The 15,367-nt window shown below is 35.0% G+C and overlaps 1 protein-coding gene across 1 annotated transcript; it reads right to left on the bottom strand.

Moving 5' to 3' along the window:
- Window positions 1–1,854: 1,854 nt before the first annotated feature.
- Window positions 1,855–7,233, bottom strand: LOC113295103. Its single transcript, XM_026543457.1, has 6 exons — window positions 6,232–7,233; window positions 5,532–5,645; window positions 4,395–4,920; window positions 3,083–4,295; window positions 2,808–2,990; window positions 1,855–2,527 (listed from the first exon to the last, which is right to left on the bottom strand). Exons 1-6 carry the CDS (start codon window positions 7,231–7,233, stop codon window positions 1,855–1,857), a joined length of 3,711 nt encoding a protein of 1,236 aa, XP_026399242.1.
- Between the last annotated feature and the right edge of the window lie 8,134 nt (window positions 7,234–15,367).

Here is a 15,367-nt window from a genome sequence, read left to right as displayed (position 1 = left end):
GACAAAAAAATTCGTAGGTACTTCTGTGGGAGACATATTTATCTATCAGAATAGACTTATCTGTGGGAGACAGATTTGTTTATAAGTCTTCGACTTTGGGTCGTAGCAACTCTTAGTTGTGGGTGAGATCAACTAAGGGAATCAAGTGCGCAGAATCCGGCGTGGTTCTAGAGGCGTAAGGAACGCGATGTACCTTAATCGGTGTGAGACTTGGTTAGGGCTCAACTACATTCTAGTTCGAAGTTAACTTGTAGTAGGCTAATTTCTGTAGCGTCTTAGTACAGTTTGGTGTTCAAATATGGACTAGGTCCCGAGGTTTTTCTGCATTTGCGGTTTCCTCGTTAACAAAACTTCTGGTGTCTGTGTTATTTTTTTCCACATTATATTTGTTTATATAAATGAAATATCACAGGTTTTGTGTAATTCAATCAATTGGTAAATCCGACCTTGATTGTTGGATAGTAATTGATTGGCACTTGGGCATTGATCTTTGGTACTGTCCAAGTTATTTATCATATCAATCAGGCTCACAGATTTCTATCTGTTCGATTGCAGATTTGTCACAGCCCGTATTTCCGGGTTTCCAGCGGACACGGATTCGACCTTTCTGAGTCGGGTCCGGTCCAGCTAGCAAACCAAATTTACGGACCGCAACTCGGGAAGGACCAGATTTTTCGTTTAAAAAGATTTCAATAAATAAAATCAGAAATTCAAAGGGTCAAACAAATGTTGCTAACTGAAATGTAATATTACTTTTCAAATTACAAAATTGTTAAATAATAATTACATAATCAAAAGTATCAAACTAAAACAAACCAACAGCTCGATAAAATCCAAAAAGCAATACCCAAATCTCCGTGATACATATTAGTTTCTTTTGCGGCTAGTCTTTCTTCATTCTCTGTGGAAAGGGAGGAAAAAGGGGTGAGCAAACCACAACCCAGTAGGAAGTTTCAAAAAATAATAGAGTGCATCGAAAATAAAAATAAATGCAAAAAATACAATAATTAAAAGCAAGCATACAAATTCATCATAATACTTATGACGTTTTCGGCCACAAACAATGTAACATTTTCTCACTCAAAATATTTAATCTGAAATTGAGATTCTTAATCTAATTGTCAGAGTTATTCCGGTAGACAAACTATATTATTCCCCGAACAGTCTTCCCAGGATAGCCACCAGTGGTGGGATTTCATAAAGGCCTGACATTTCAGCAGCAGCAACAGAGATATGTGTATCAAAAATTTATTTCTTACCAGTACACTCTAATACGTACATAACCAAACATTTCGCAATCTGATATAATTTAACCAATGCATTTATAATATAATATATAATTATAGTAAGATAAAATATGCATTTATACTTAACGAACAGAAACCATTTACACGCCCACACCATTTAATGCGTCTCCAAACCGACAGACAGTTTGCCGATGAAAGTCTCAAACAGTACGAGGGCAATACATCAAATGACTGAAATTAAATGGGAAATGAATCAAATTCGTTTACAAGTTTTGTTGACACGTAAAACGAGAAAATGTTTTGACTCACTGAGAGCACCCGTAATATCACACATTTAAAAGACTTTTTTTTGAGCGAAGGAAATTCAATATTGCTTTGTTAACACAACAATCTGTTCAATTAATATAGTAGTACGTCGTTGGAGCTTAATTTGTTAGGCTTCCAACTAGTTTCATGTAATAATATTTAAGGAAATTTATTTAAAGAAAAAGTAAAGATACAAACAGACTTACTGCCTAACTCCAAACAAACAACTAGCAGGAGTCAGGGGACAATACATACCGGAAAGAAACAAACTGACTCAACTTTGATAACCATTAATGTTATCCTAGACTAGAACCTGATTTAAGATATTAGGTGGTTCATTCCACCAAGTTTGACAGTGAATACTAGTTCTAGCAAATTTCGCAAGCTTATCAGCCGCCTGGTTACATAACCTTCTTTGAAATGAAACTACACAGGACTCTAATTTAGATAACAAAGACTTACACTCTAAAAGTATTTGTTGATCTTCCCATTTGAAACTGCTAATATCTCTGTTACAGCAATTAACCACTGCCTCATTATCTCCTTCAATGATCACTTGCTTAAAGCCTAAATTTTTTATCCAATTAAGAGCTTTTAGAAGAACTAAGGCTTCAACTTGATTGATATCTCTGGATACTGCTGAGTAGGCCATTGTCCCCACGAATTTTCCTGTATAATCACGAAAAATTAAAGCAAATTCAGCATTAGAATTCTTATTCTTAACAGAGGCATCTATATTTAGCTTAAGCCAATTTTCTGGAGGCTTTTTCCAAGAAACGAAACCTTGATTATGACTTAAATGATATTTTTTTCCTGAGTAAGAAAAGGAATTTATATAAAGCCTAATCCTATAAATTATGCTAGAGGGATGATGCATTCTATTTTCAAAGACTTTCTCACAACTGGCCTTCCAGATGTGCCATAAAGTGCAAGCTGCAAGAGAAGCTAAATCTTTATGTTGAGCTTCCACTGAGCTGTGATTGCAAAACCAAGAAATTATCCAATCTATAAGATTGTTACTCAATTTTAGGGAACGCAGAAGAGTAGCTGAAACTCCAAACCATATCACTTCAGCAAATGGGCAATGGAGAAATAGATGTGTACTTGTTTCTTCACTATTTTGGCACATTGGGAACTTCTGTTCCTCACTATTTTTCTTTTAATAATTTCTGGTTTACTGGAAGGATATCATGGCAGCATTTCCACAGAAACATCTGTACTTTATGAGGCACCTCCAAATGCCAAATTTTTAACCAGCCTTTACCCTCCATTTGATGAAGAATAGAGCCTCCATTATTATGCTTTGTAAGCTCATTATAAACTGATTTAGTTGTGAAAACTCCACAAGAAGTAAGAGACCACCTTAGCTTATCTTTCCCTTCTGCAAGAATTCTGATTGAAACAATTTCTTGAATCTGCTCAGGTGAGTAATACTGACTGAGAATTTGAGGGTTCCAGAGTTTACTTCCCTCAATCAATAAATCAGCAACCTTCATAGAAGATTGTACCTTTGCATGATTACTACTCACACTTTATCCTGGCTTGAATTAGGCATCCAATTGTGCTTGAAGGCTTTGACATATTTTCCATCTCCAATTTCCCAGATGTAATATTGCCTTACTACTTCCAAACAATATTTGATACTTTGCCACACCCAAGAAGAATTCTTTTTTGAAGTATCTTCAGATAGTAAATCCTTGTTCTTAACATAAATGGCTCGTAGAACCTTCACCCATTCATCTTGTGGTGGAGTAAGTAATCTCCAAGCAAGCTTAGTTAACAAAGCAATATTGAATTTCTTTGAATCTTTAAAACCCAAGCCCCCTGATTTCTTACTGTTCCAGATAGAAGACCAACTTTTAGGATTAAAGCCCTTATTTTTCTTATGATTCCATAAGTATTTTCTTTGAATCTGATTAATCTTCTTATGAGTTTTGTCAGGAAGCATGAAGATACCCATCTGATATTGAACAGTGGAACTCAGAGTTGATTGAACTTGAACTGTTCTTCCTACCTGATTAATTAGCTTTCCTTGCCATCCTGGTAATCTGTGTTGCATTTTCTGAATAGATATATCAAAACATTTGTCTCTGGATCTAGGAATGATAAGATTAGTACCCAGATATTTCTCATTCAAATCTAATTCTTTCATATTTAACATCCTAGTTATCTCTTCACAAGATTCTCTACCCATATGTTTATTGAAGAAAACACTAGAATTTCCTAGATTAACCATTTGACATGATGCAGAAGTAAACTTTTTGATAATGTGCATAAGATTGGAAACTGATTTTCGATTACCCTTGATGAATAGAAGGCAGTCATCAGCGAAGAACAGATGAGAGATTTGTGGGCTTGCAACAGCTGGCTTGATAGGGTCAATCAACTTCTCTGTAGTAGCACTTATTATTAGTCTACTAAAACCTTCCATGAAAAGAATAAACAAGTATGGAGATATAGCATTACCTTTCCGAAGAACCCTGGTAGGAAAAATTGGCTCCATAGGAACTCCATTCATCAGTAAAGAGATAGAAGCAGTACGTACACAATGATTGATCAATTGACACCATTTCAAAGGAAACCCCAAATGAAGAAGCATTTGATGCAGAAAAAACCACTCCATTCTATCGAACGCCTTGTCCATATCCAATTTCACTCCTACTACTCCCATTTTAGCCTTAGTGTTCTTCATATAGTGTACCATTTCTTGAGCAATAATCTCATTATCATATATGTTTCTACCTGGAACATAGGTTGCTTGTCATAGAGAGATAACCTTATGTAATATGGTTTTTAATCTAGTGGCTAGGAGTTTAGTGATTATCTTATAGGTAATATTACAAAGACTAATTGGCCTATAGTCTCCAGGTTTGGTGGCTATTTCTTGTTTAGGAATTAGGACTTGAAATGTTTGATTAATGTGAGAAGGAAATTGACCTGAGGCGAAAAATTGTTGCACTAGATGAACTATATCCCTACCTACAATGTCCCAGCATTGTTGGTAGAATCCTGCTTGATATCCGTCAGGACCAGGAGCAGCCCAAGCATTGATTTGAAACATAGCATCTTTAACTTCTTTTGGAGCAGGAAATGTGATGAGCATCTGATTTTCTTCATCTGTGACACAAGGCTGAATAAGGTTAAATATATAAGTGTCCAAAGCTGGATTACAAGAAGTATAAATTTCTTTGAAATTTTGAACCAACAGCTTTTCAATATCTTCTTTATTTGAGATCCAGTTGCCATCCTTGTCTTGAAGAGTATCTATATGATTTCTTCGCCTTCTGTAATTTGCTTTATTATAAAAGTATATGTTATTTCTGTTTTCACATCTGAGAAGTTGTTCCCTTGATTGTTGATATGTAATCTGTACACTTTTATCATACCAACTATTTAACTGATTTCCAAAGACTTGATTAGATCTGTATCTTGTCTTGTAGAATTCTTAGCCCTTTGAAGTTGTTTCTGAGTTCTTCTGATTTCAGTTTTAACATTCCCAAAAGACCTATGATTCCATTCCCTCAAAGCTTCTGTAGTTGTTTGGATTTTATGCAGAAGATGGTTGGAGTGCAAATTCTCTTCTGAATTCCAGCTGTTACTAATGATTGTCTTACAGTTGGGATCAGATAACCAAACTCTATAAAATCTATAAGGTTTTTGAATATTTTGTGTTGGAAGGTGAGTGTGAAGAAGTATAGGAGCATGATCTGACCCATGAGGAAGAAGGTTATTGATGACACTATCTTTGAACATTGAAAACCAATTATTATTGGCTAGGGTTGTATCTATTCTGGTTTTCACTAGATATTGAGTTGTTCTGTGTTTTGACCAAGTGAATGGATTTCCTGTGAATGGGATATCCCTTACACCATGCATATGAATGGTTTCATGAATTATATGCAATGAAGGAGTTGAGTGAGTGGAAAAACTCTGTTTTTCAGAGGAATGAAGAGTTAGATTTAAGTCTCCTAAAATTACCCAAGGCATATGCATATGCATATTTTTCCCTAAATCCTGTAAGTATTCCCATTGATGTTTCCTCTCTTCATTATGAGTAGATCCATATATGCAAGAAAGAAACCATTCTAGATGCTGCACTCCAGAGTTAACAATAACATGTATCATGGTATTAGACTGATTTATCATTTTAATTTATAGACCATCTTTCCACATGAGAGTTAAGCCTCCAGCTCTACCAATAGTATCAATACAGATAACATTAGGGTATCCCATAGGAACAAGAAATTTATGAGTTTTAGTAGCCTTGTTCTTAGTCTCAGACAAAAAAATAATATCTGGATTATAGTTAAAAATGCAGTCCCTAAGATGTTGTCTAGTATGTTTGTTACCAATGCCTTGGACATTCCAAGCAAGAACTTTCATATTGACAGAAAAATTAAAAGAAAGTAAAAGGAAATTTGGCTCACACTTAGAAAAGTCAGACAATTGAAAATAGAAACCAAGAGATGAAAAAACATGATTCTCCTGCTCTGTTGAAAGGTTGTTTGCATTAGCCTCAATCAAATTGTCCCAATCACCCGTCTGAGGATAAGGTCTATAAAAAACTCGGATGCATGAGATGTTCCATTTCATTAAATTGCTGAGGATAAGATTCATCCTGGTATTCATACACTGCTTGATCAGCCTGCTGTTGATATTCAGAAAATTCTTTTTATACTTGCTGACTAGCTTGACTACTAGAACCAGGACTTTCCCTTGCTCTTTTCGGTCTTCTGGCTGTCGAAATTTCAGCAACATCTCCACTTGATTGACTATAGATGGTAGAAACATGGTAACCATCTTCAGGAATCTGAAACGGCTTTTTTTCCATCATATTCTTTCCTCTTGATTTCTTTGGAGAGATCAAAATTTTTTCGGCTTGCTTGTATTTAGGATTAAAATCTCTTGGATCAATTACTTCACCAAAATCTTCTCCAAATTTGAATATATAGTTACCAAAATCTTGAACATCCTTTGCTTTGTTTGCGCATTCAAGCTCATTATGATCCAAAATAAGACATGCAGGACATAATTTTCGAGGTTGCCTTTGAAAGTAAATTGGCACCCATTGGGTAATTTTAACAGTATTTTCTGTTAACAAACCTCTAAGGATTGGATTAGAAATACTAAATTCAATGAGAACACTTACTGCATTTGTGTTAGTTGGATTGCCATCTTCAGGAACCAACTTGAGTGGATTACCCAGAATACTAGCAATTTGGTTCCCCACTTCTACATTTAGAAATTCTGGTAGAAGCTTCTTTATATCAATCCAAAATTGTTGCAGATGAAAATCCAGCTTTTTCAGAATGACAGAAGTGCTCCATTCTCTAAATACAACAAGATATCCATCAAAGCTCCATGGACCTTCTTCCATAACATAATTATAAGAATCCCAGTCAAAAAACCGGTAAATGAACATATTTTTAGCATGTCGCCTAAGTTGAAAATGATTATGACCCCAGGCCATTACAACTTCTTGTTCCACTGTATCTGGACTCATAGGATGCTCACAGAATTTTTTTGCAATCAGGCTAACAATCCATTTCTGAATAGTGGGTTTGAGCTTAATATGAGGATAACTAATGACTCTGTGAACTTGCTCATCACCATCTAAATTTGTGTTTCTCATCTTTTCAATAAGATCAGAAACCTCTCCTACTGATTTCCTAGTTGACATTGATAAAAGTGAATTGATTAAGAGCAGATAAATTATGATATGAGTTAGCTTTAACCTGGAATTGAGATTATATATAGCAAGCTTGCATGGATTATTTTGGCAACATGTAAAGGAGTTCATCAGAAGCTTGCCACCTTTCATCCTAGTAATGAATTGATACTGCAACTTAGAACTTTGAAATCGATTATCGATCAGAGCTCTATTGTCTTCATCCTCAGAACATCTTTTAATATCATCATTCTCAAAGAACTCGGTACTCGACCTTATCCTCATAGAGATGCAACCTTTAATCAGGGACCAACCTTTAAGTCAACAAACCTTTATCAGAGAGGAGAATCAAAGCCACCTAGCAATACCTGCTAGACATGACACCAACAACACAAAGAAATCAAATTCAAATTGAGTTCATCAAAGCAAATCTAGGGCAGAGCGACAATAAGAGAAATTAAAAAGAAACTTTGAGAAACCCAATTCAATACATGATCAAAAGAGTGAAGACAAATAAATTAATTGAAAAAACAGAGATTAAAGTAAAGATTCACAGAAGAATTTTTAGGAAATTTGCAACTCAGTCAGTGACGGATGTGGGGGTGGCTTAGGTAGGCTACAGTCCCCCACAAAATGTGGAAAATCTTATTTAGGGTAGCCTAATTGCCAAAAAATTATAGATTAGCCCAAGATAAAAATTCTAATTAGCCAATTAGTATGACATATTCACATGACTTCTTCCGATTTTCATTATTATGTTGCGTTTTTTTCTTCTTTAGAACTTTTATGGCATCTTCTGTTTCGGTTAATGCTTAAAAATTAGAATAAATAATGGAATTAACCCCCACTCCACCACAATCTGATTTCCAAATATTTACTAAAACTTGGCCCATGCGTAAACTAAAAAATTATCCCAAACATCAAACTCTATCAACATAATGTTTTTTCCCTTTTTTTTCCGCAAACAATGACAAAAATTCGATGTTTAAATGTTCTAATGTATCAGTTCATACTTTCATGATCTGATTTGAAAACCATACAATGATATAGAAATAACATTTAAAACATTCGGGCGGCCTTCGGCCACAATTTCATATAATAATACTAAATTTTATTATACATGTTTTCTTCGTAATTTAAAATTTTGTCAAAAAATAATAAGCAACATGTAGCATTTTGTTTTCGTTGTATAAAATTTTGAGGCATTTAGATTGCTACAAGGGTGCATGGAAAAAAATATTAGCCCATCCGTATACAAATTGCTGGTTCCGTCGCTGAACTCAGTTGACCGATTCAGACACTGAGTTAATCGCCGATTTTTCCGCACTCTTTAAAAAGACCCACGGTATATACAGTTCACCTTGACACTCGAGTGGATTGAAAATATGGAGTGAAAATGCAACAATGCTTGGTGTACCGTGAGGGGACACCGCCCAAATTACCGCGTGAAAGAGAAAAAAAAGGTGGCCCCACCCTAAACTCCACCCCTGCCAATCTCCCCCAGGGCTCCCATCTGGCCATCCATTCCCCTTCACGGGATTTCTCGCTGTGTAAACCGCGGTCAAGGAAGCATTACTCTCATGAAAATGTCTCAATTTGGAAAAACAAAGTTACAGACTGCAAAAGATTAATAAAATAGAAAGGTAGAAGCTTAATATTGATTGTGATGTACATTAAAAGAATCAGGACTCAGGAGTCACATGGGGGACATATGCCTTGGTAAAACTATTATTAAATTATTATTTTTCTTTTGCAAATGTAGTGTCTGATTTCTCTTGGTTTCAAAGTGAGCGGGGGTGATCAAAACTGGTGAATAATTTGGATGACAAAAGCAAGGGGACAAAGACAGATTTCTCATTTCTCTTTTTAGATTAATGTAGGGGAATAAAATAGATATATAGAACAGGGAACAAAATAGGCATACGAAAAAGATCCAGACATATAAGAAACTTACTGTAATTATTTTTCTTTTCCAAAAACTCTAAACAAAATGATTCAGGGGATTCAGGGCTCAAAGACGGTAAACAAGATGATAACTGTTTTGTCCGGTCTGAAGAACAAAAATACTGATAGGGTTATCCAAAGTAACCAAAGCTATGTGTTTAATCTAAACATTCAAACAGACATAGGGTTCGTCTGAATATTGAAAACGACATATAAAAAAAATATCCAACAACACAAATGGGAGATATTTAGAGAAATAGATGATAAAAAAAATCATGCAAATAGATTAGTTTTTAAACCCCTACCTCAAAAGTCAATCCAAAAATCTTGAGTCAATCCAAAAATCTTGATCTAAATTCGCACGTTTTCCAAGCAATATAAAATAAGGTTTTGTTTTTCTTTTTGTAAAAGACGGCTAACTTTTCTTTCAGAAATGCTATTCAGTGCTCTAATCACAGCACTACTTACAGCTCAAATCCATGTGTCCCAGTATTATTGGTCAAGATTGTTAAGTTGTGACCCACCTTTTTACCAAAATCCCCAAATCTAGGGTCTGGATGTGGTTGAGTGCTAAGTAGTGCTGCAATAAGTGTGTGGAATAGCAGCTCCGCTTTTCTTTGAAGGTTTTAAGAAAAAGGATAATATATACCTATTTTAATAACCTAATAATTATAAATGCAAATGAGAGAGAATCACACGTGATATATGGAGAACTCCTATGCAACTACTAAAGGACATCCTAAATATTTATAAGGGATAAATTTCAAGACATCTTTTATTCCCAACCATCTCGCAGAGATAAGAGCTAACCTTTTTATTTATTACTTTAATTTTAGTTTTGATTTCCAAGTTCAGAAATACACACCCAACACTACACGGGTTGAATTTTACCGATTTTAGGTTCGAAAAATGATATCCAAAAACGCGGGTCTCACAAGATTGTATTGAGAAATTGAGATATAAATCATTGGTATATCTTGATTGAGCTCGCTTTTTAAGTTCTCTCAGAATTATATTGGAGTTAGTCTATATAGATTTTCGAACGAATTATTGTTTGTGGTTGTTATACCCCCGCCTTTTCAATTGGTATCAGAGCAGGCAAACATGCTGAGACCTCATAAGTCTATGTTTGTAGCAATCTGACTCTATGGACAAAAGTGTTATCTCAATAAACGCACCACCAGATCCAGGAAATACAGAATATTCTTCCATGTCTGATTTGATTAAATTTGTAGAAAATATTTTATCTCATCCTTATCCTAGAATAAAATCGCTTGAAGCGTTTTCAGAAGTTGAAAGAATCCTTGAGAATCTTCGTCTTGATGTTGAGAGTGTTCTCCAAAAGGAACAAGACTCTCTCGATAGACTAAATCATGTTATGATGAATAATGATCTTGTTGAGGTTGATATTGATTTATTGATAAGTGAGTGCACTGTTCCTTTTCCTTGTAGTACAACGAGTCATGTATTGGTTGTAATACAAACGGATCATAAGACTCATTCAACTGAGAATATCTCTCTAGGACAGAATTCATTACATGAGTCTACTCCGGAAACAATTTATCATAATGGAAGGATGGTGATCTTTAGCAGAAATGTTAAGATACCTCTCTCTTCCAAGGAAGTTTCCTTACGCTGTGCTAAAAACAATTCCCAGCTCTTGCTGATAAAAGAATACAAAACAAGACATCAAAGACATAAAAAATTTAACGTTTTTGGTTGTCTGAAGTCTTGCGGGGTTTCCACTAATTCAGCTTTTTGGGTATTTCTCAACCCATCTGGGTGCAAAAGCTGCTGGAAATAGGTTCTCTCTTGGAGTCAAGATACTAACATTGATCGAATGATTTTTTCTCAGACTTCATATAAACGGGTTTTTGTGATAAACCCATTTAGCTCTTGACCTGTCTTGTGCGGTTCACATGTGTGAGCTAGGACACGAACCAGAACGTGTTGGTTCCGGGTCCTGAATTTGTTATACCGGTTGAGGAACTGTTCGGTCGGTTGCACATATAAAGAGAAGCTTTTCTCTTGTTTTCTTCTCCACCTTCTATTGTTCGAGAACTCTGTAAAATAAAACTCAAGAGTTCGCTCACTCTTAATATCCAAAACCTCTTTTCTCAATCGTTTTGAGTGTTCTACTATTGGATTCACAACAAAAAACTACTCAACGGGTTAGTCTCTGTCTCTCTTTTCCTTAGAGTTCCGGAGCTTCACCATTAATGGCAGTTCGAGTACCCGTGTTGAATGATTTTATCTTTCAATTAAATTTCTAAATATGTTAAATCCATAAGAATTTTAGCTGAATATGCTCAAAAGTTAAGTCTATTATGTCTTTATGCAAATATTGATAAAAGATAGAATGGACTTTTGAATATTCCGCAGTATTAATCTTTCCCTGATCCACTTTTATGTGAAAGTATTGTATGGCTCCATAAGTTTTCTTATGTTGATCATTTCCGACTAAATTAATATATAAGGCCTTCTTGTGATTAATTTATTCGAGTTTTCTGGATACAAATTCATTTTTCATGTAATTTGTTAATGTCCAAAGAAATCCTTCTTTTCTTGTTAAAAGTAAGGTAGGTCTTGTTGTTCTTTCGGGAATGACAATTTATGGGGGGGAGTTCTTAATTGAACCTTGTGCTTAATTGCCAAATATTTGTGGGGAGTGCGGCTGTGGAATATTGTAAGAGTTATCTTGTATCTTCATAAACTCCTTAATGAATACACTAAGTTTCGACTATGTGAAATCATCGAAACAAAGTTGATATGTTCTCTTTTATTCATGAATTATCTCTTTGAGAATTTCATTGTGATCCCGTAATTTTCGCACCTTTGCCAATTTATATCGACAAAAAGAGGGAGAATTATTTGGTAGTTCACACTACATACATTTGGTTTACGGATCATTATGTAAGGGGGAGTGGTTTTCATTGTGAGATGGAAGTATTGACTAAGGGGGAGTGATACATACCACCGTAGTACTATTGTCAAAGTTGTGACACAATTGTACTTTGATGTTGTGTAATAATACTGTGACACTGTATAACAATGATTACAAATTTTTTTCATATGTTATTGTTATGGCTACGGATCTTCAGCAAAAATGATGCCGAGTTGAACACATTCAGAATCACTGGAGTACTTGGAGTGGTAAAGAATTCAAGGAATGTTGAAGAACCAAGGAAATCAAGCATGATGGATGAGAAGCTATAAATTTTATTTATTTTGTAATCCATATGTATTGATAGTTTCGGCAGTAAAATTGACAAAGGGGGAGATTGTTAGAGCATTGCTCGGTCGAACTCGCAAGCGTTTCTATCTCAATCTTGTTTGTCAAGTTTAGTTGATCAAAACTATAAGTCTTGATTTCTAGTCTACTTATAGCTATGTCTCGGATTAGGATAGAATGTGCAGTTGAGATTTATTCTTTACAGCGTTCATCTATTGATGACGAAGATCTACTGAGGAGAGATTGGAGGAACTTCATCAACAAAAGGTATGTGGAGACTAAAACTTATCTATCACTCATAAGTTTATTCTATTCTATCTCCTAATGAGACTAAGTCGTATAACTATATAAACTTTTATATTATATACATTTGATATTTCGAGCTGAGTTAACTCGCATATCTATTTCTAGAAATAGGTGCTGGAAGCTTTTTGCTTTATCTACGGTCATCATATTCTTGACGAGTTTAGTTGGAAACAATTAATTTGTTAACTAAATAATAAGTCAAAAGATGACCATGTGAAAATTGCCTTGAAACATCTTAAATGATTTGTGCGAGACAATTATTTGATGTCGACTCGGAAAGTTTCGTATTAGTCATTCGATCACTTGAAAATTACTTATAGGCTAATGGTTTGTGTGAGACAGCCATTGTCGTCTTCTAAGGATGTTTCAATCATTTAAATGGGAGTTTAGAACAATTAACCTTTATCCGGATACAAAAAAGTATGCATACCGGTATGCAAACTTTTTTGGTATGATTCAGGTCTTGGAACCTTGTTTGCATAGTATGCGAATGATTTTAATTTTTAAAGTCCGGGAACTAAGTTTGCATACCAGTATGCGGATGGTTCTACCTGAGTTAAGGTCCGGGACAGCAGTATGCATACCCGTTTGCAAACTGTTGGACAAGACCAAAGTCCGAAAGCTATAGTTTGCGTACCTGTTTGCAAGCTTAGTGGTTAAAGTTCTAAAATCCGTTGATTATATTTTTGATACTCATGAACAAATGCATTTATGAATTAAGGAATGTAATCTTTGCAAAACGTGGCTTAATGTTCATGAATTGATTCTTATGAATCAATCCGAATATGACTCAATTGGTTCATATATACTTCTGTGAAATAGTGAACAATTCAACAACTCTATTTAAAACACAATTAAATTCATTTGATTATCTTTCGATTGATTGATCATCATAGTTGACCTAGAAGTGTTATATGAATGTTGTTAAGACAAAAGTGTGCATATGGCTAACTTCGGTTAATTATTATTGAGCCAACTCAATATACACGTTTAGGTACGGTTACCCATATCTAAATGAAGGTATATTTCATTTGTGTGTAACAAGATAAGACCATCTAACGGTGGAAAGATATTGCTTTAGTTTTAAGCAGACTTAACTTGAATCTTAAATCAGGTTTTCATCTAACGGTGAATATTGAATGCTTTGTTACTAAGGTATCTTAACTTTGATTGAAAGCAAACTCTGATTTGAAAGACTATATAACGGAGAACTGTAGCAATTGGAAAACCTAATCCCGACACTTTCCTGTGTCCTAGTTGTGACTAGAGTCGTTCTTCTATAACCTAGGTTTTTCCAAAACCATTATAGGTTAAGGACTTGAAGACTTCATTTAGGATTCGTGAAGCCAGACTCAACTATTTTATCTGTAGTTGGGTGTTCTAATCTTACTTGTTTTATCGTATTTAGTACTTGTAGGATCAGAATCCCGCAGCAATAATGCCGCAGCGAAATTATTTACAAAATAACACAACAATGTCGCAGAACAACTTCAGAAATGACATAATAAACGACGTCAGCTAAATCATGAGAAAAATGTGATGGTCCTGCGAAAATTAGGGAGTTTGCGAGATTAACATTTGTAAGGTTGCGAGAATGTCGCAAACCATATCGGAAAATAAAGGACAGATTAGCTATCATCCACTATGTATTTCCCTATAAATAGTCATTCAGTTGGAAAGAAGAGGGAGAGATCTTTTTTGAGTAAGAAGCAAGTAAACAGGAGAGAGAAAATCTAGAGCAGTGGTTATTCTTGATTCCTTTATCTTTTCTTGTAAGATTGTTCAAAGATTGATCAATAAAATTAAGATTCTTAATCTAAAAATGAGTTGAATGTTAATAAAATCTTGTGAGGGGTGTAGTGTAGGATTTCCTGCAACTACAGTACTATCTTATCTAAGATTTTCTCGAAACTTATTTCTGATAGGTAAGATATAAAAAGTAATCACAAATCTATTCGTCTCATTCTTTGTGATTCCATAATAACTTTTTCTACTACCATATAGTTAAGTTATTGTGAGGTGATAAGACTGAATTATCAATTGGTTCCTATTCACCTTGATTTATCAAAGGACAGAACAAAAAACTTCGTAGGTACTTCAGTGGGAGACAGATTTATTTATAAGAATAGACTTATCTGTGGGAGACATATTTGTTTATAAGTCTTCGACTTTGGGTCGTAGCAACTCTTAGTTGTGGGTGATATCAGCTAAGGGAATCAAGTGCACAGAATCTGGCGTGGTTCTAGAGGCGTTAGGAACGCGACTGTACCTTAATCGGTGTGAGACTTGGTTAGGGTTCAACTACATTCCAGTTCGAAGTTAACTAGTAGTAGGCTAGTGTCTGTAGCGTCTTAATACAATATGGTGCTCAAATATGGACTAGGTCTTGGGGTTTTTCTGCATTTGCGGTTCTCTCGTTAAAAAAACTTCTGGTGTCTTTGTTATTTCTGTTAGAGCATTGCTCGGTCGAACTCGCATGCGTTGCTATCTCAAGCATGTTTGTCAATGTTAGTGATCAAAACTATAAGTCTTGATTTCTAGTCTACTATAGCTAAGTCTTGGACTAGGATAGAAAGTGTAGTTGAGCTCAAGAACTCCATAGCGGTCATCATACAAGACGAAGGACTACTCAAGGAACTGGTGGATCTTCATTGACTAAAAGGT

The sequence above is a fragment of the Papaver somniferum genome, chromosome 7 (genome assembly GCF_003573695.1).
Source record: "Papaver somniferum cultivar HN1 chromosome 7, ASM357369v1, whole genome shotgun sequence".
Taxonomy (NCBI): Eukaryota; Viridiplantae; Streptophyta; class Magnoliopsida; order Ranunculales; family Papaveraceae; genus Papaver; species Papaver somniferum.
The sequence above is the reverse complement of the archived record's forward strand: the minus strand, read 5'-3'. Positions and strand labels throughout refer to the sequence as shown.